Raw genomic sequence first — 18303 nt, 5'->3', positions numbered from 1 at the left:
ACATATTGTTTAGTGCTAAGAAAAAAAACGTACTTTTATCACATAATAGAAAAACAAACGTTAAACGTTTTGTTTAATGGCACCACTACAGTACATTGATTTATTAATCATCGGTTATTGGATATCAAACATTAGGTAATTCTGACTTGTAGTCATCAGAGAAAATCTTTTATATGCACTTTCCCACATACCACAGCCTTTGTCCAGTTGTGGTGCACTGGTTGGAATGAGAGAAAAAAACAATCAGCTGAATGGATCTGCTGAGGTGATTCGATCCTGTGACGCAAGCACCTCAAGCGAGCACTCAACCGACTGAGCTAAATCCTGCCCCCAGTAAGGGATCATTAATTTCATTTCAACTTATTTTCGTGCTTATATCCAATTAAGGTTCAAGCATGCTGTCCTGGGCACACACCTCGGCTATCTGTCTATGACAGTGGGTTAATTGTTAGTTGGTTAGTGGTTAGTGAGAGAGAAGAGGGTGTAGTGGCCTTACACCTACCCACTGAGCCCTTAAGAACTCGCTCTGGTTTGGAGCCGGTACTGGGCTGCGAACCTGTACCTACCAGTCTATAGTCCGATGGCTTAGCCACTGTGCCACCGAGGCTAGTAGTAAGGGATCAAGGCAAATCAACAGGAATTAAGCTTTACAGCAGTTGTTGTTTTAAATAGCACAATAAAACTGTGTATGTGTGTGTGTGTGTGTATTTGTATGTGTATGTGTATGTGTATGTGTATGTGTATGTGTATGTGTATGTGTATGTGTATGTGTAAAATGTTAGAACCATGACAAAGGAAGTCCTACCAAAATGAACTGCTGAGAATGATATCATGCACTGCCACTACCAGGCTGGGGGAGGTGGGGGGGAGGCATAGACTGTGGCCAGCAAAGTTTCTATAGATCGAGGCATGCTCCCCCAGAAAATATATTGAAAAAAGAATATTCTGTTTTAGCAGAGGGTGGGTTTGATCCTTGAAACTTCAACCCCTTCATGCACCGGACTACATTATTAAAGTGTTCCAAATCATGTCTCTAAATACACTGAATTTAACCACAATGACTTACTGTACTCTGGGACGATAGTGATGTACACAGCATTCTCCTTGGAGTTATCAAGAGCAGGTCGTGTGGTATTTGGAAGTGTAGTCAGGGAGAGTTGAAATGTCCAACCATCATCAGTATCCGTAGAAGTATCCTCCGGCAACCGTCCCATAACATCATATGTCTCATTGGTGGGAAGAGCATTGTAGGAAATATAGTACGTAAACGATACTTGTGTGTTTTCTGATGGACTCTGGTTTACAGGTTCACGTTGAATCAAGGGTTGGTTCTCGATTATAGGTTCATTTTGAATCAAGGCTGGGTCCAGGTTTATAGGTTCATTTTGAATCAAGGCTGGGTCCAGGTTTATAGGTTCATTTTGAATCAAGCCTGGATCCAGATTTGTTGGGTCATTCTGAATCAAGATTGGGTCCAGGTTTACAGGGTCATTCTGGCTTTGGCTCGAGTTCTGGTCTACAGATCCAGCACCAGACAATAAAAATCGCTTTACCCGAGTGTTTCTTCCCGTCACCCAGTTTTTCTCTGTGGGTGCACTTCTCTTTACAAATATCGGCTTGGAATCCACTACGGGGCTACTACCAGCTTCTGGCGAAACTTTAACGACAACCACCGAGGTTAACTCTTCGATGACCACTTTGATATAGAAGAACTCGTACGTTCTGTTTTGGGACAAATCGGCTTCAACGGTTGTCACCTGTACTGGGGAGTGCACGTAAACACTTAGTGGCTCCGTCAAGTCGTTCACAGGCAGTTGTCTCCCCTTGCTGTACATTGTGAATGCTGTGGTCCGTGTGTCAATCTGCTGTTCTGATTTATCATCAACTTCCAGATTCTCAGACTCGATAACCTAAAGCATGAGAGAGATACGAAAATTAACAATAAGTTTGGTATGTTGTCTCCAGTAAACACACATATAAATTATTATTATCACAGCAGACACTCATAACTGGGGAAATAAAAATCATAATGTCTTAGTGAGAAATTATCATGCACTGATGTAACAAACAATATTATTGGATTATTTGAGGCTTATAAACCAATGACTTTGTCGGTACTAAATATGACATCATTCTGATTTGATGTCACTTAGTTTAAAGAGTTTGCATTTATGCTTCTCAGTTTTTGTTGTTAAGATTACCTCAACATCTACTTCAGTTTCATCTTTCCCTAGATTCAGTTTGTATGCCAGGTCTGGGATCTTGGCCATTTCTTTTCCCTTGATGCTGATTACTGTACCCGCCAACTTTGAAACATCCATGCGGATTGCGAGATAGTTGAACCTGTTTCCTGATGAACTGATCTCCACCGGGGCCTCTCCTGGTACGTAACCTTCCAGCAGCATCTTCACCAAGGTGGAGCGATCCCGAAACATGGATGCCAGCTCCCGTCTCTACAACAAGCAAGATAGCCATGGTAAACTCAAGTTTTAAATTTTTTTATTAATATAACCATAAAGTAAGTCCTGACTCTACAACAAGCTATATAGCCATGATAAAGTCAAGTTTTAAAACTTAATATATAACCACTGTAACTCCTGACTCTACACGATAAAGTCAAGTGTCTTAACTCTTATTAATATAACCATAATGTAACTCCTGACTCTGCAACACGCAATATAGCCACGATAGAGTCAAGTGTCTTAACTCTTATTAATATAACCATAATGTAACTCCTGACTCTGCAACACGCAATATAGCCACGATAGAGTCGTGTCTTAACTCTTATTAATATAACCATAATGTAACTCCTGACTCTGCAACACGCAATATAGCCACGATAGAGTCAAGTGTCTTAACTCTTATTAATATAACCATAATGTAACTCCTGACTCTGCAACACGCAATATAGCCACGATAGAGTCAAGTGTCTTAACTCTTATTAATATAACCATAATGTAACTCCTGACTCTGCAACACGCAATATAGCCACGATAGAGTCAAGTGTCTTAACTCTTATTAATATAACCATAATGTAACTCCTGACTCTGCAACACGCAATATAGCCACGATAGAGTCAAGTGTCTTAACTCTTATTAATATAACCATAATGTAACTCCTGACTCTGCAACACGCAATATAGCCACGATAGAGTCAAGTGTCTTAACTCTTATTAATATAACCATAATGTAACTCCTGACTCTGCAACACGCAATATAGCCACGATAGAGTCAAGTGTCTTAACTCTTATTAATATAACCATAATGTAACTCCTGACTCTGCAACACGCAATATAGCCACGATAGAGTCAAGTGTCTTAACTCTTATTAATATAACCATAATGTAACTCCTGACTCTGCAACACGCAATATAGCCACGATAGAGTCAAGTGTCTTAACTCTTATTAATATAACCATAATGTAACTCCTGACTCTGCAACACGCAATATAGCCACGATAGAGTCAAGTGTCTTAACTCTTATTAATATAACCATAATGTAACTCCTGACTCTGCAACATGCAATATAGCCACGATAGAGTCAAGTGTCTTAACTCTTATTAATATAACCATAATGTAACTCCTGACTCTACATCACACAATATAGCCATGATAAACACTGCAAAACTCCAGTCTAAAAACCAGAAATATAGGATTAATGATTACAGCTAAATTCCAGTCTCTGAAACAGCATACATATTGGCTGTTCTAACATTTTGTTTTCACTCGTATTGAAATGAAATTTAATCTATATAATTTGATGGTAATTTGATAAGAAATCTTTTTTATTTACATGGAAATGTTTTCCTCCAAAAAATATATTCGAGTTGGTATAGGTTTAAAATGTAATAATATGTTATTATATCAATTTTAACTTTATTCATGATAGAGTTGCACTGCAATTCATTGGTTCCTTTTTGACACAAATGGACTATATAGGAAACTGAAGTGAAGCTTTAAATTATGAAGCTGAATCCCCATCTGTAAATATTATAAGCATGGCCCTAATGTAGGTAAAAATAACTTAAAACAATGCTGAACAAACTTAGTCTACTAACAAGCTGTCTTTGACTTGTACAGTCAGTCTGACAATCGGTTGTGTGTTCACTCAGAATAAACATCAGGTCAATCAATCCAGTTAAGATGTCTAAAAACAAGATAAAAAAAAAAGAGTTAATAATATTTTTATTTGGTACACAACCCAATTATACATTTCAAATTCAGTTTAACTTATTATTTAACACCAATAATTAATTTAAACACAGCATCAATGTAACAGCTGGTCTATTTTGTGTAGTATTAAAGATGTACTTTTTGCTAATTAATAAAAATGGATAACTTTTCCATTATCATATACCAGGCCAAGAAATTTTCTTATCTCTTAAGTTCAAGGCCATAACTCTGTGAAAAATGAGTTAATCGACATGAAAGTCAAACTTGACCTGTAACAGTACATGCTAAAGCTATATACAACAATATCTTGAGGCATTGCTAATTTTCATATCTCCCAAGTTTAAGGGCCATAACTGTCAAAAATGGGTAAATAGCCATTTAAGTCAAACTTGATCTGTAACAGTACTTGATAAAGTTATACCGGTATACAAACTTTCAGCTCAATATCTTGAGGCATTGTGCAAAACATATCCGGAAAACTATAAGTGGGACAGACAGACAGACAGACAGACAGACAGACAGACAGAAGAAGTATAGTTAGAAAATTTGTTTCTAATTTTCATTATTATTCATACTTACCTAGTACTAGCACAACAACAATGCTATACGACCCTGCGTTATAACCTCCACTGCAGAATTATCTCCCCTTGCCGGATGTATAACCTACACCCGCGCATGGGTAGACCATATATCCTCATTATTGATTCAAAGTCCGGAATGACTGAATCAAAAAAGACCTCCCTCGGGGTGGGTGGGAGGTAACGGTTGTTGTGCTAGTACTAGGTAAGTATGAATAATAATGAAAATTAGAAAAAAAAATTCTAATAGTCTTATTCAACTTACCGTACTAGCACCACAACAATGCTATAAAAGACGTGATATAACACCATTAAAGCACGAGAATTTAACATTAAAGGGAGGAGGTAAGAAAACAAGGAGGACTTACCCATTCAACCAGTAGTGTTCGTCTCAAGTAATGATACAGTGAAAAAGCAACCCACATCATACGAGGTATAAAATGTCAAAGTGACTTTTAAATTGAAGAACTACAACCCCAATTAAAAGTAAACCAAGTTAACAAGGTGAGGAAACCCGCACACCAAGTAATGGTAAATGACACTCGACTGTCCCAGATAGTCAACCATCCACCCCCCCCCCCCCACTCTCCAACAGGAGGTAGAGAACTATCTCCCAGAAAGACTACCGCTAGCGACCGGGCAAAATAAGGGTCGCCCCTTACTCGTGGCCCTGCACACCGAAATGACTTGCTGCCCTGCAATGACTGACTGAATCCGCCGAGTTCCGTCCGGACCAACAGCCATATCACGGAAATAAAACCAGTCAAACGTGTGTCGACCTTTCCAAAACCCCGCACTCATGACCTTGAAAATGTCAAAAGAATCATGGAAATTAAGGGAAGCAGAAATCGCCCGAATCTCATGAGGTCGAACGGAGAAATTCTGCAGAACATGATCACCCGCCTTCTCATATGCCAGTTTGATGGTTGCAGCAATCCATTTCGACAAAGCATTCTTCGTAATGTCTCCTGGTTGGCGTGTGAAACAGATAAACAGTCTCTTAGTGTTTTGCCGGAGATTTCTAGTACGCTCCAAATAGAATTTCAAAGCCCGCACCGGACAAAGAAGTCTATCAGAATTATCCGCAAAAAGCGTACGAGATAAACACTGAATGATGGCCGGAGAAAACTCTTCCACTGGCACCTGGTTCTTAGCCACGAAAACAGGATCAGTACGTAATGTAACTGACCCGTCTGTATTGTAATCCACCAAATCATGCAAAAAAGCATGAATCTCACTAATACGACGGCAAGCCGCTAGTGAGACCAGAAACAAAGTTTTCCATGTCAAATGACGAAGACTGGTGAATTTCAAAGGCTCGTAGGGCTTGCCTTTGAGTGCCTTTAGGTAAAATGGAAGGCTTCTCAACCGTGTTTTGCAACGACTTAAGCAAGTCATGCAACACGAGATTCGTTGAGAAATCTTGACGTCCACACTGCCTCAGAGTAGTGAAAATGGACGACCGGTGACTTCTCACTGTTTGAACCTTCAGCTGTCTTTCTTGGACAAGAGCCAGAAAGTACTCAGCTAAGTCATTAACAGTAGGCGACAAGGGATCCACGTCCCTCTCAGTCGCCCAACGAACCCAAGCGCGCCAGTGACACTGGTAAACCCTCTCCGTAGACTGGCGCTTCGAAGAGGAGACGAGCTCAGCAACCCGTTTAGAAAAGCCTCGGTTTCGGAGGGAAACCCCGACAACCGCCATGCGTGAAGTCGGAAAACCTCCGGCTTCGGATGCCACTCTGTCCGACACAGTCTCTGACGGCAACCGCACCGGCTCCTGCACTAAAAGTGACAGGAGCAGAGGAAACCAGGCTTGAGCTGCCCAACTTGGGGCTATGAGCGCGACACGACAAGGCTGCTGTCTGATCTTTGCCAGAACCTTACCAAGCAGAACCGGAGGGGGAAAGGCATAAAAATCCAGTCCCGTCCAGTCCATGCTCAACGCATCGTACTCCAGTGCCAGTGGGTCTGGTACCGGCAATACAAACACTGGCCAACTGACTGTTCAGGCGAGTGGCAAACATATCGAGTTGAGGACTCCCCCACAACAGAAGAACTCGATAAGCCACCGTTTGGTGCAACATCCACTCTGTCTGAACTGGGGAATGACGACTCAAAGCGTCCTCCAAGACGTTCACGGACTAAGGAATGTGTTTGGCCGATAACACCACTCCCCAATCGTCGCACCATTCCAGAATCTCCAAAGCCGCAAGACTCAATGACAGGGATTTGGTGCCTCCCCACCGATTGAGGTACGCAACAACCGACATGTTGTCCGACCTCAACAAAATTCGACGATGTCGAATAACAGTCCTGAAATGGAGACAAGCGCGATGCACTGCTTCCATCTCCAACAGGTTGATGTGACGACTCCTCTCTGAAGGAGTCCACACCCCTGACATGTTGATCCAAAAGGTGTGCACCGAACCCCTCGAGGGAAGCATCGGTAAACAGGACCAACTCTGGAGAAAGTGGGTGTAAAGGAATGGCCTGGGACATACACTTGTCCACTAGACACTCTTGGATCGGAAGAATGAACCAAGGCCCCAATGGTATCACCAAATCCCAGCTGAGACCATCCCACACTCGGGACAAATGCCATTGAAGTGGTCTCTTGAACCGTCTGAACCGCACATTCAGCGCCGCCAGCACTTTGCTCCACCAGAAGACGTTGCGCCAACGTCCTGAAATTGTGAAGTCGCGAATCCGTCGGAAGAACGGATGCCTCCACAAGGTTGAAAACCACCCCGAGATAAGTGAAAACCTGCATTGACACTAATTCCAACTTGACCCAATTGGGAATAAACCCCAATCGGAGAATCATGTCGATCACGAACTCCACGCCCATGAGACATGCTGTCTGTGACGCCGCCGTAAATTAACCAATCGTCCAGGTAATTGTGCATCCGTATACCCAACAGATGTACACGCCCCACAACTGCCTTTACTACCCGAGTAAAGACGTGAGGGCTTGTGGCCAATTCGAACGGCAGAACTTGAAACTCATAAGCTCTGCCGTCGTAGAGGAACCGCAAGTACTTCCAAAAATCCCGATGGATTGGAACATGCAGGTAAGCGTCCTTCAAATCGATGGACGCCGCCCATTCCCCCACCTGAAGCAAAGCGCAAACAGATTGAACCATCTCCATCTTCATAGATGGAATAACGACATAAGAATTCAGCGGCTTCAGGTTTAGAATTGGTTGCCACTCGCCATTCTTCTTCTAGGCGAAGAACAGATGGGAATAAAATCCTGGAGTGCCCAAATCCACCTCCTGGATGGCTTTCTTGTCGAGAAACTTGACAACCATCTTCTCCACCAGTACTCGTTTGTCGACAGGCGGTACTGCAGGTAACCGGGGGGAGGACGTCAGTGGAGGGGGTGATGAAAATGGAATTCTGTATCCGTTGCGGACAACTGACAAAACCCATGGGTCCAGATCTGGCAATTCGCGCCAACTTTGAACAAAATGGCGCAATCTGTCCCCCACAGGAAGATCTGCTAATGGAACCTCCGTAAGCAGATGTCGATTGTCCACGCACCCTCATCCCGGCCGCTTCCCACCCCTGGGTGCCTTGCCCCGAGCGGAACCATGAAAACGTGCCGGCTTCCCCCGAAAACGTCCCTGTTTCGATGAACCACGGGCATTACCAGACTGCACGCCTGAATCAGACACCACACGGATCTGATAACTGTCAAGAAAAGTCGATTTCTTAACAGGTGGAGGCTTAAAAGTAGACGCCGCCTGGCGCTTACGAGCAGTTAGGGACGAATTTCGCCGCTTCTTGGTCCATGACCAAGTTAAAATTGGTCCCAAAAAGTAAGGTTTCCTTTACTGAGCGACTACGAAAGTAGGTTTTAACCACACCCGACGCTCTGAGTCCCGCCAGGTAGTGATCCCGACACAGAAGTAGACTGTTGGCAAAAACACGCCCAGCAAGCTGAGCGACGTGATGAGAGGCTTTAGAAGCCGCCAACAAACAACCCTTAGCCATCGGTGGAAGACCCGTGACTGCTTTATCTAATCCAAATAGGAACGTACCTAAATGGTTATTGACTTGAAAAAGAACTTTAGATAACCTCTCCAAAGTCTCTAAATCTGTGAGTGGCATATTGACATTAGGAGATGGATGGCAGTCTGCCTTCAACCTAGCGGAAACGACCGCTGGATGTGAAAGGAAGGAAGCTCCCAATGTCTTATACGAAGACGTGGACAAAACCTTCGCCGCAGACAAGTTTCCCGGTAGCTAACGCTGCCAGAAACTCTTCCACCACTGCCCCCAAAATACGATCGCTACCCGCAATCAAAGCATCAATCTCCGCAAGAGATTCATGCGCCTCGTGCGCTAACGGCAAGCCGAACTCCTGCCGCAGAGCGTCCGTCGCTAAAGGCCAGTTTCCAAACGAAACACCCTTGTAAGACTGAACAGCCTCCTCTGATGGAATTGCATCCGCGCACACCAGTCGGACCTGTTCCCGTACAAAACCAAGAACTGCCTGGTAATCATAATCGGCAAATTGGGAATCTCGTCAAGCACCGAACCTGGTGCCGACCCTTCCCCCGAACCACACACTGATTCGGAGGGAAAATCCTCTTCCGAAGAAGAAATTTTTTCAAACAACGCGCCATGGGCAGGACAATGCGGACCAGCCGAATCTGCAAACTGGTCCAACCCCGGTCTCGCTGGAAACCCTGGCGGTGGAGGGATTGGTGGAGGCGATTCCCCTAGCCAGGCCATGAAATTCTCAAAAAGAGAAACATAGTCCCCCCCGAGTCGGCCCCTGAGGGCGACCCGAAACCCGAAACCTGAATGAAAGGTTCCGCCCACGCAGTCGAGGGATAACGCCTGGAACCTCTACCCCTATCTGACAGGTCCGGATTGACCATCGGTGTAGACACAGGCGCACCCAAGAAAGCTGCAGTTTCCCTGATCACTGCAGAAGCAGACAATGGGACTGGTGGTGTCGGTTGAACTGGCCAGTCAGGAAATTCGTACACGTACGAATCCTGTGCCGAATTCTGAACCCAACGTACCACGTGTGGATTAGCCAACCCAGTTGACGTAGCCACATGCAAACGATCTAAAAGTTGATGACGCTGTACAGGCGCCCCAACAACTGGCGTCGCACCTGAAACAACGCCACCCGGCTCTGTGACTGAGACAACGTTGTGAGACTTCGCGATTTCGCCAAGTGGCTCGATCACCGAAAGACGCGTTGGCCGAAATGGCGCCCTCGGACGCCACGACCAACCCTGCACCAGAAATCTGGTGAGACAAACGGCGCCGCAAAGCGGACTTCATTCTAGAGCTAATCGACCCCTCCACAGAAGGACCGATAACCCTGCCCCCATCAGCAAGATGGGAGTTGGAACTGAGAGACACAGTCGTTCCTGCCATGACTGCACTCCCTCCGACTGACGCCCCCGTTACAACCGTAACCGGCGCCGCCTCCACTGACGGAGGCAAAAGCAAATCCCCAGGTGGAACGGAGCCCGACATGGAAGAAACCTTTCCTGCTTCAGCCGAAACAGCGCCCCCTCTGTACCAAGCGACGCTTCGGGTTTACTGGTATCACCATGAAGATGGCGAACAGACGAGGAGGCGCCCTTGCGCCTACCACTTGTCCGCGAGCTCTTTGAACTGGACACTGACTTGCCGACTGCCGGCAAATCGGTATGGAGCACGACCCCGGAGGTTGCCACTGTGCTCCGCCCGTCCCGTTCACGTCTAATCATCCTCTTACGCTCGGCGTCTTTTGACAGCTTCTTAGCCTTCCCCCACGTGGAGGGGTACCAATTTACACAGATATGACACTGGCGTTCAAAACAACAAGAACGACATAACAAATGCTGATCAAACTGGGGCAGTCGTTTAAGACAACCCCCCTCGGCACACACAACCAACCAGTTGGAGCCCGAGGAAGCCGTGTCAGACATTAACCCCCTGTGTAAATCACCCAAAAGACCTCGTATGACAGAGTAAAACAAAATTACAAATTAATAAACAATTTGACAATTTTTTTACTACAGAACTCGAACACGACTGTAATGGAGTACTGCAGAATCAAAAACGAGGATATACGGTCTACCCATGCGCGGGTGTAGGTTATACATCCGGCAAGGGGAGACAATTCTGCAGTGGAGGTTATAACTCAGGGTCGTATAGCATTGTTGTTGTGCTAGTACGGTAAGTTGAATAAGACTATAACTGATTTAATAAATACAAGTAAGTATTAAGAATAAAGCTGTGAGATACTTTTGCCAACAGCATTTATACGGAGAGAGTCAGTGGATTCATCAAATATTCTGTCGAGGGACTGTATTAAAGTTCTGTAAATGGTCATCAGGTCTTTCTGAAAACAAAACAAAGGAAAGTTAAAGTTTCTTTGTTTAACAACTCCACTAGAGAACATTGATTCATTCGTCATTCGCTATTTTATGTCCAACGTATTCTGACTTGAAGTCTTTTGAGGGAATCTGCTACATTTTTCCATTAATAGCAAAAGATTTGTTATGTGTGTTTACCCACAGACAGGACAGCACATACCACAGCCTTTGATATACTAGTCAAGGGCCAGTTCCACCGCGGTGGTACGATCCTCTGGCCTAAGCACCTCAGTGAGCACTCTACTAGCTCATTGAGTTAGATCTCGCCACCAGAAGTTAAAACAGATCACATATCACTGACAGATATATTCATCTTTTATTACCTGGCTAACAAAACCAATGAAATGGAAAATATTTTTAAAAACCTCTTATCTTTTTTGTTTAAAAGTGTCTTTTTTTGTCTTTAAGCAATATATTAATTTTGTTACTGCCCCAAATACGTTATAAGCATAAATTGGGTCAATCTAGAGAAATAATTAATATTTGAATGCCACCTTGAAGAAATGAACACTAAATAGAGGATATTTCATGTTTTTTGTCAAATATGATTTATATCTCATTGAGTGAAGTTTGCAATCATATCTCACGAGTCGTGCTTTTGCGACGAGTATGATATGTTTGCAAACTTCATGAGATGAGATATAAATCATATTTGACAAAAGACATGAAATTTTCTATTTATTATATAACTTTTGGCAATTTACCTTTATTTTTAAAATGCCAGCAGCAAAATAGTTCCGGCTTTCTTACAGTGACGATAACACTTTCTACAGTGAAGATAACACATTTTAGAGTGAAATTTTCACTATTGAGTCATTGAGTGACTGATAACACTTTTATTTTAAGATATTTCACTAAATGTTATATAATAATAGCATTTATACATTAAAATTAACTTGATCTAACTCCAAGTTCTACACCAGAAGTAGAGCAAATCCTTGCACAGCTTACATCCTGTTGATTATTCTTATTAAAAATGTTGGGATCTCCACATTTTCAAACCTGTATAGTTTAACTCACAGTCTGAGCCACTTTGTCCTATAGGAACCACATTGTTAATTAATAACTCTGACTAGAGGCTGTGACCCCCCCCCCATTAGAGATTGTTCCCCCACCCTCTACAGATATCATTCCTCTGGAACTGCACTGTCATACACACTCCAAAATGTTTGCTGATTCAAAAGATAACCATGATAGTAACTAAGCTGTACCATAAGCATTTTAATGATTATTTTTTTTTATTGCAGGAACAGTTTAGCAATTTGGGGATAATTTCTGTTACCTTTTATAATAAAGCTTACGATTGTATTTGTCTCAAGTTGAGATGGTTCTTTCAGAACGTGTTGGATGAAATCCAGAGTTAGCTCCACTTGGGCAGGATCTTCTATCCAGTCACTGTGTTCAGCCACGTGTGACACCACCGACGTCCTCAGCTATCAACAGTAACAAGGAAGGAAATGTTTTATTTAACGACGCACTCAACACATTTTATTTACGGTTATATGGCCTCTGACATATGGTTAAGGACCACACAGATATTGAGAGAGGAAACCCACTGTCGCCACTTCATGGGGCTACTCTTTTTGATTAGCAGCAAGAGATCTTTTATATGCACCATCCCACAGACAGGATAATACATACCACAGCCTTTGTTACACCAGTTGTGGAGCACCGGCTGGAATGAGAAATAGCCCAATGGGTCCACTGATGAGGATTGATCCTAGACTGACCGTGCATCAAGCGAATGCTTTACCACTGGGCTACATCCCGCCCCTGTCAACAGTAACATGTAATCTGGTTCATTACAATAGTAAAAATGTTTAAAAGTATTAGGAAAACTCAGTGATGTTTATACCATTACAATAGTAAAAATGTTTAAAAGTATTAGGAAAACTCAGTGATGTTTATACCATTACAATAGTAAATTTTTTAAAAAGTATGTGGAAAACTCAGTGATATTTAAACCATTACAATTTTACATTGTCGAGGTGTACTTTAAGCCAAAAGTAAACACTTCATGTTATGACGTCACTGCAATGAAAAACTTGCACGTCGAAAAAATGCTCATCATGCAATCAACTTTTTTGCGTGGAATTGCCTGTATGGGAAAGGTGCTGTGTTAATGCATTTTATCGATAAACGCGGAAATGCTTGCAAAATCATGTTAATGAAAATCTGACCTTATAACCGTGGTTAACTATAAAATGTATTTTGCACCATTGAGACACCTGCTTTTTTTAATACAGGGGATCTTTTCAGTGTAGAAATCTCAGTACCCTTATGCCAACTTTCATCTTATATCGATTTAATCTCCACTATCATCAGGGTATTTTTTTAAACTAAGAATTAATGGTGTGTGGCAAACTTTGCAGAAATGGCAGTGTAAACGTTTGACAAACATCTACTCATTGATCAATAGTCAAGGAAAGGTAACAATAACAGGAAAATACTGGATCATGGATAACATATGTTGCACGGGAAGATGAAAATTAGACAAATCCTGGGCTAATGTACACAAACCATTTGGTTGGTTCCCAATGTGTTTGTTCATTTAATGTGAAGCGCAAACAACATCAATCAGATATTTTCTTTGGCTGAACTTGCTTCTCCAGCATGCTTCTCTCTCCCTATCTCTCTCTCTCACTCAAGTATTCAAAAAGAAGGTATTTGCATACCATTAATGTACCTGATTTAAAAAAAATACTAATAGGAATGTTTGTATGACAAACATCAACTAAGCGTAGTTGGTAGGTCTGGACCTGTGATCTAACTGAATGATCCTAATTTGATTTCTAACTTCAACTCTTTAACTATGGATAAATTAGCTGATACTTCCAGTTGAAAAATCAAATAAAACATTCATTAACTGCCTTTAATTAACATTTGTTTTATCCAAGACAAAAGATTAATGATAAACACCACTGCACTGATTAAAATGGACCTGTATATTTAGGAGACACATACCTCAGCCATTTCAGATGTGGATAATGTTACCTGCAATAGAGAATAGACACATTTAACACTGTTAACACATTTTTGTCCCCTACTGTCAAAGTTAATGCAACCACAGATAAAATATTATTAATAAATAATAAACTTAACATAATATTACTTCCCAACAAAAAATACAAAATAACTAAACTAAACTAAACTAAACTAAACTAACCTAAACTAAACTAAAAATAATAAACAATTGCAACAGTTTATTCCCATCAGCAATTAATATCAATATCGTTTTAGAAATGTGTCATGACTAACACTAAGGAATCTACATTGTGTATATTCAACATACACATACCTGAACTGTATTTATTACAGGCTTGTTTGTTATCTGTAACAAGAGAACCAGCAATAATGAAAAACATCAAACAGAACAGAACAAATGATACTATAATTATATATATATATAAAAATAAAAATAATTAAAAAATAAATAAAAAATTAATAACAAGAATTTAGTGGAATTAAATGTCTTGTCTACCATAAAATATTTTGGTCCACTAGCTTCATGTGAAGAACATCCAAAGGTGTAACTATCAGGTGTCCATTTCACTAAACATCGTAACTTTACGTCTGCTACTCTGTTATACCGGTTGTGCATTTACACGTGTTTGGCATCTATTTCACGCAGAAAATTATATCATTATGGAAGCTGGAGTATTTTAAGGACAAAAGAAAATGAAATATGTGTTCTTCAAACTATATTTGTTGAACTATAATAGTAATTGGAATTGTGGTTTAGTCGTAAATTTACGTTTACGTACAAAACTAGGCTTACGATGTTTTGTGAAATTGGGCTCAGGGCTTTAGATCTCAATAATTTGGACACAACAGGTTTTTTGACTATTCTGAGCACACCAAGGTATTTTTAGTGCAGTAATGTTTAATAATAGCTGATAAAGAGTTGTACGTATTCAGAAATGCATTTCAAGTTATTTTGATCTAATTACAGCTTAACATTCCATTGATTTTGAGGAATGGAATGAATTAATGGATGTTGAATGACATCCCAGCACAAAGTAGATTGGGTGTCACACTGATTCTGAGGTGAAACGTTTTGAGGTTAGCATGTCTGTACTTAATTTGGTGCTACTCATTTTGGACATACTTTCATTTCAACTTATTTTCGTGGTTATATCCAATTAAGGGACATACTTATTTTGTGCACACCCTTTTATTGCCTCAGCTTTGGTGCAATCTAAAGCACTGACTATAAACCAAGTTTCTGATCTACTTGTGGAACTTTAACATTATACTTTAATGCAAAAGTTGACACAGTAGCCAGTGCCACCATCACAAATTTAATACCTACATGTATATCTCACATTTTAACTTTGTAAAGTTGGAACAACAACAAAAAAAAGAAAAGAAAACCCCCAAACTGACACCCTTCCTCCAAAAGAATAAATTTTTAGAAAAATTTATCAACACCTGCATTACCACATTAATGGCTACTTGTCTTTTAGAAGCCAGCTTTAGACTTCTGATGCATTCACCAATCTTTAAAAACAGGTGCAGGGGGTTCAGGAGTCAAATGATGTCAAAAGCTTTCTTTAGGTACACAAATCAAATGTAAGCAAGAGAGTGAAGTGAATGGACTACACAGAAATTAGTTTAGAGCATGTTTAATTGTTAACAAGAACAAATTGCTTAAACGATTTCAACAAAACCTGAACACTGGTGGAGCTAAATGTTTTGTCTATATCACGTACTGAGCTGTTTACAAAACAAGTGTATTCATAACTGCTGTTTTTGAAAGTACCATAACCGTAACAGTGTTGTAATAGAGTCCAAACAGAGACATCAGAATATTAAAATAAAATCTCATCAACGAGAGACTTGACAGTCGAGGAAACCGATGACATCACCAAACTAACATCATGAAGTCAGCGGGGAAAGATATTCACCTAGTAGGTCTGGACCCGTGATCTAACCGAATGATCCTAATTTCATTTCTAACTTCAACTCTTTAACTATGGATAAATTAGCTGATACTTCCAACTCACTGCCCATATGGGTAATATGGATAATAGAATGTTATATGTATTGAATGCTGAGTCAGCATACCTCGTTCAGTTGTTCAGCTAGACCCATGTTGATGATTAACAAGGCTGTGATGTCTTTCTCCGTTTCAAATCTCGTATACTGATCCAGTGAGTATATTTTGAGGAAATTTCCTTCAGGGTCTGAAACAACCTAAAACACAATAATATATATATAGCCATATATATCAATACATTACAGGCATTGCATAACAACTGTGCATTATATAGACAATAACTTACAAGTTACGAGGAATTACAGATAATCCGTAATTCCGAGTATCGAGTGGGTTATTGTATTTATTACCCATAGTGTAAATAGTTTAGAAACTTAAACTTTGAACTTCTTACATGACACAAACTATACAATATACAAGACATGAAAATCTGAGGAAACTGATGACGTCACGAATGAAAAGCAACAAGACTTGACAGTCGAGGAAACCAATGACGTCACCAAACTAGAGAAAGATAGAAAATATATTCATCCGCATCTCACTGCCAATATGGGTAATAAGTTACACAAACACACACATTCAGAAACACACACACTGACATATGTATAGTGTACTCCCCTGCATGCGCGTGCACACACACACAAACACACACACTGACATTCATTTACACACATCCCTACACACACACAGTTACATACCTCATCCATTCCAAGAGTTACAGCAGTAAATGTGTGGGTGTGTACACTATTTGCTTGTTTTGTTTAGTGCTACCACTAGAGCTAAATGATTTATTAATTATCGGCTATTGGATGCCAAACATTTGTTAATTTTGACACGTAGTCCAAGAAGAAACCCGCTGTTTTTCCATTAGCAGCAAGAGATCTTTCACATGCACTTCCCCATAAACAGGACAGGACATGCCATGACCTTTGATATACCAGTTATGGAACACTGATTGGGATGGGAGAAAAACCCAATCAGAGAACAGCTTCCACTGAGCTAGTTTGATTCTTTATACATATTAGTAACGTAAGCATACCCTGACAAAGAGGCTGGCTATAGTGGATGACCCGAGTTTGTCCCTGATGGTGACAAAGATATCAATAGCATTGTCGTGGCTGTCGTAGCCCGATCTCAAGATGACTTCTGGGGTGCTGATGTTTCCGCCCGTGACCTCGTAAAACACGTGCTGTGAGCTGTTGGATCCCCGGACTTGGTACGAGAAGGTGTAGGTTAACGGGACGATGAACTGAGTATCATACGTAGCATTACGTGTCAGTCGATCACCTTCGTCCAGCCAGCCAGCACAGGAGAACCGGAACATGGTGGAGAATGCCATACCTAGAGGAAATAATAATAGTCACTGTAATACCTACATGTATTACAAAAATACCTGGAGGAAATAATAATAGTCACTGTAATACCTGTTACAAAAATACCTGGATAAATTAAGAATAATCATTGTAATACCTATTACAAAAATACCTGGAGGAAATAATAATAGTTATTGTAATATCTATTACAAAATACCTGAAGAAAATAATAATAGTCATTGTAATACCTATTACAAAAATACCTGGAGAAAATAAGAATAGTCATTGTAATACCTATTACAAAAATACCTGGAGAAAATAAGAATAGTCATTGTAATACCTATTGCATAAATACTTGGAGAAAATAAGAATAGTCATTGTAATACCTATTGCATAAATACTTGGAGAAAATAAGAATAGTCATTGTAATACCTATTACAAAAATATCTGAGGAAAATAATAACATAATACTGATTCCTAATATTAAAAAATACCTGGGAAAAACAATTAAGAATGGTCAATATATATTTATAACAAGCATTCTGAGAGTACTCCTAAAGTAATACACATCTCCTACCGGGACATACACATTTTCATGTCTCCTAACTTCAAGGGCCATAACTGTGAATAATCGGTAAATCGATATGAATGTTAAACTTGATCTGTAACAGTACATGATAAAGTTTTATAAAAAATTTCAGCTCAATATCTTGAAGCACTGTGAAAAATAAACTAAAACACATTTTCATATCTCCTAAGTTCAAGGGCCATAACTGTCAAAAATGAATAAATCACCATGAGTCAAACTTGATCTGTAATAGTACATGATAAAGTTATACAAAAATGTCAGC

At 40.6% G+C, this 18303-nt stretch overlaps 1 protein-coding gene across 1 annotated transcript in view; it reads right to left on the bottom strand.

The window, feature by feature from the left end:
* LOC121379794 overlaps positions 1-18303 on the bottom strand; it is a 64240-nt gene that overhangs the window by 18210 nt on the left and 27727 nt on the right. Inside the window, exons 17-24 of the mRNA XM_041508447.1 lie at positions 17179-17480; positions 16208-16336; positions 14105-14134; positions 12442-12573; positions 11010-11106; positions 4056-4144; positions 2202-2453; positions 1067-1910 (exon numbers count right to left, since the gene is read on the bottom strand). Coding sequence (XP_041364381.1) covers positions 1067-1910; positions 2202-2453; positions 4056-4144; positions 11010-11106; positions 12442-12573; positions 14105-14134; positions 16208-16336; positions 17179-17480 — 1875 coding nt within the window. The remainder of the gene's footprint in view (positions 1-1066; positions 1911-2201; positions 2454-4055; positions 4145-11009; positions 11107-12441; positions 12574-14104; positions 14135-16207; positions 16337-17178; positions 17481-18303) is intronic.

The sequence above is a fragment of the Gigantopelta aegis genome, chromosome 8 (genome assembly GCF_016097555.1).
Source record: "Gigantopelta aegis isolate Gae_Host chromosome 8, Gae_host_genome, whole genome shotgun sequence".
Taxonomy (NCBI): Eukaryota; Metazoa; Mollusca; class Gastropoda; order Neomphalida; family Peltospiridae; genus Gigantopelta; species Gigantopelta aegis.
Note: the sequence above shows the minus strand (reverse complement) of the source record. Positions and strands in the feature narration are given on the sequence as shown.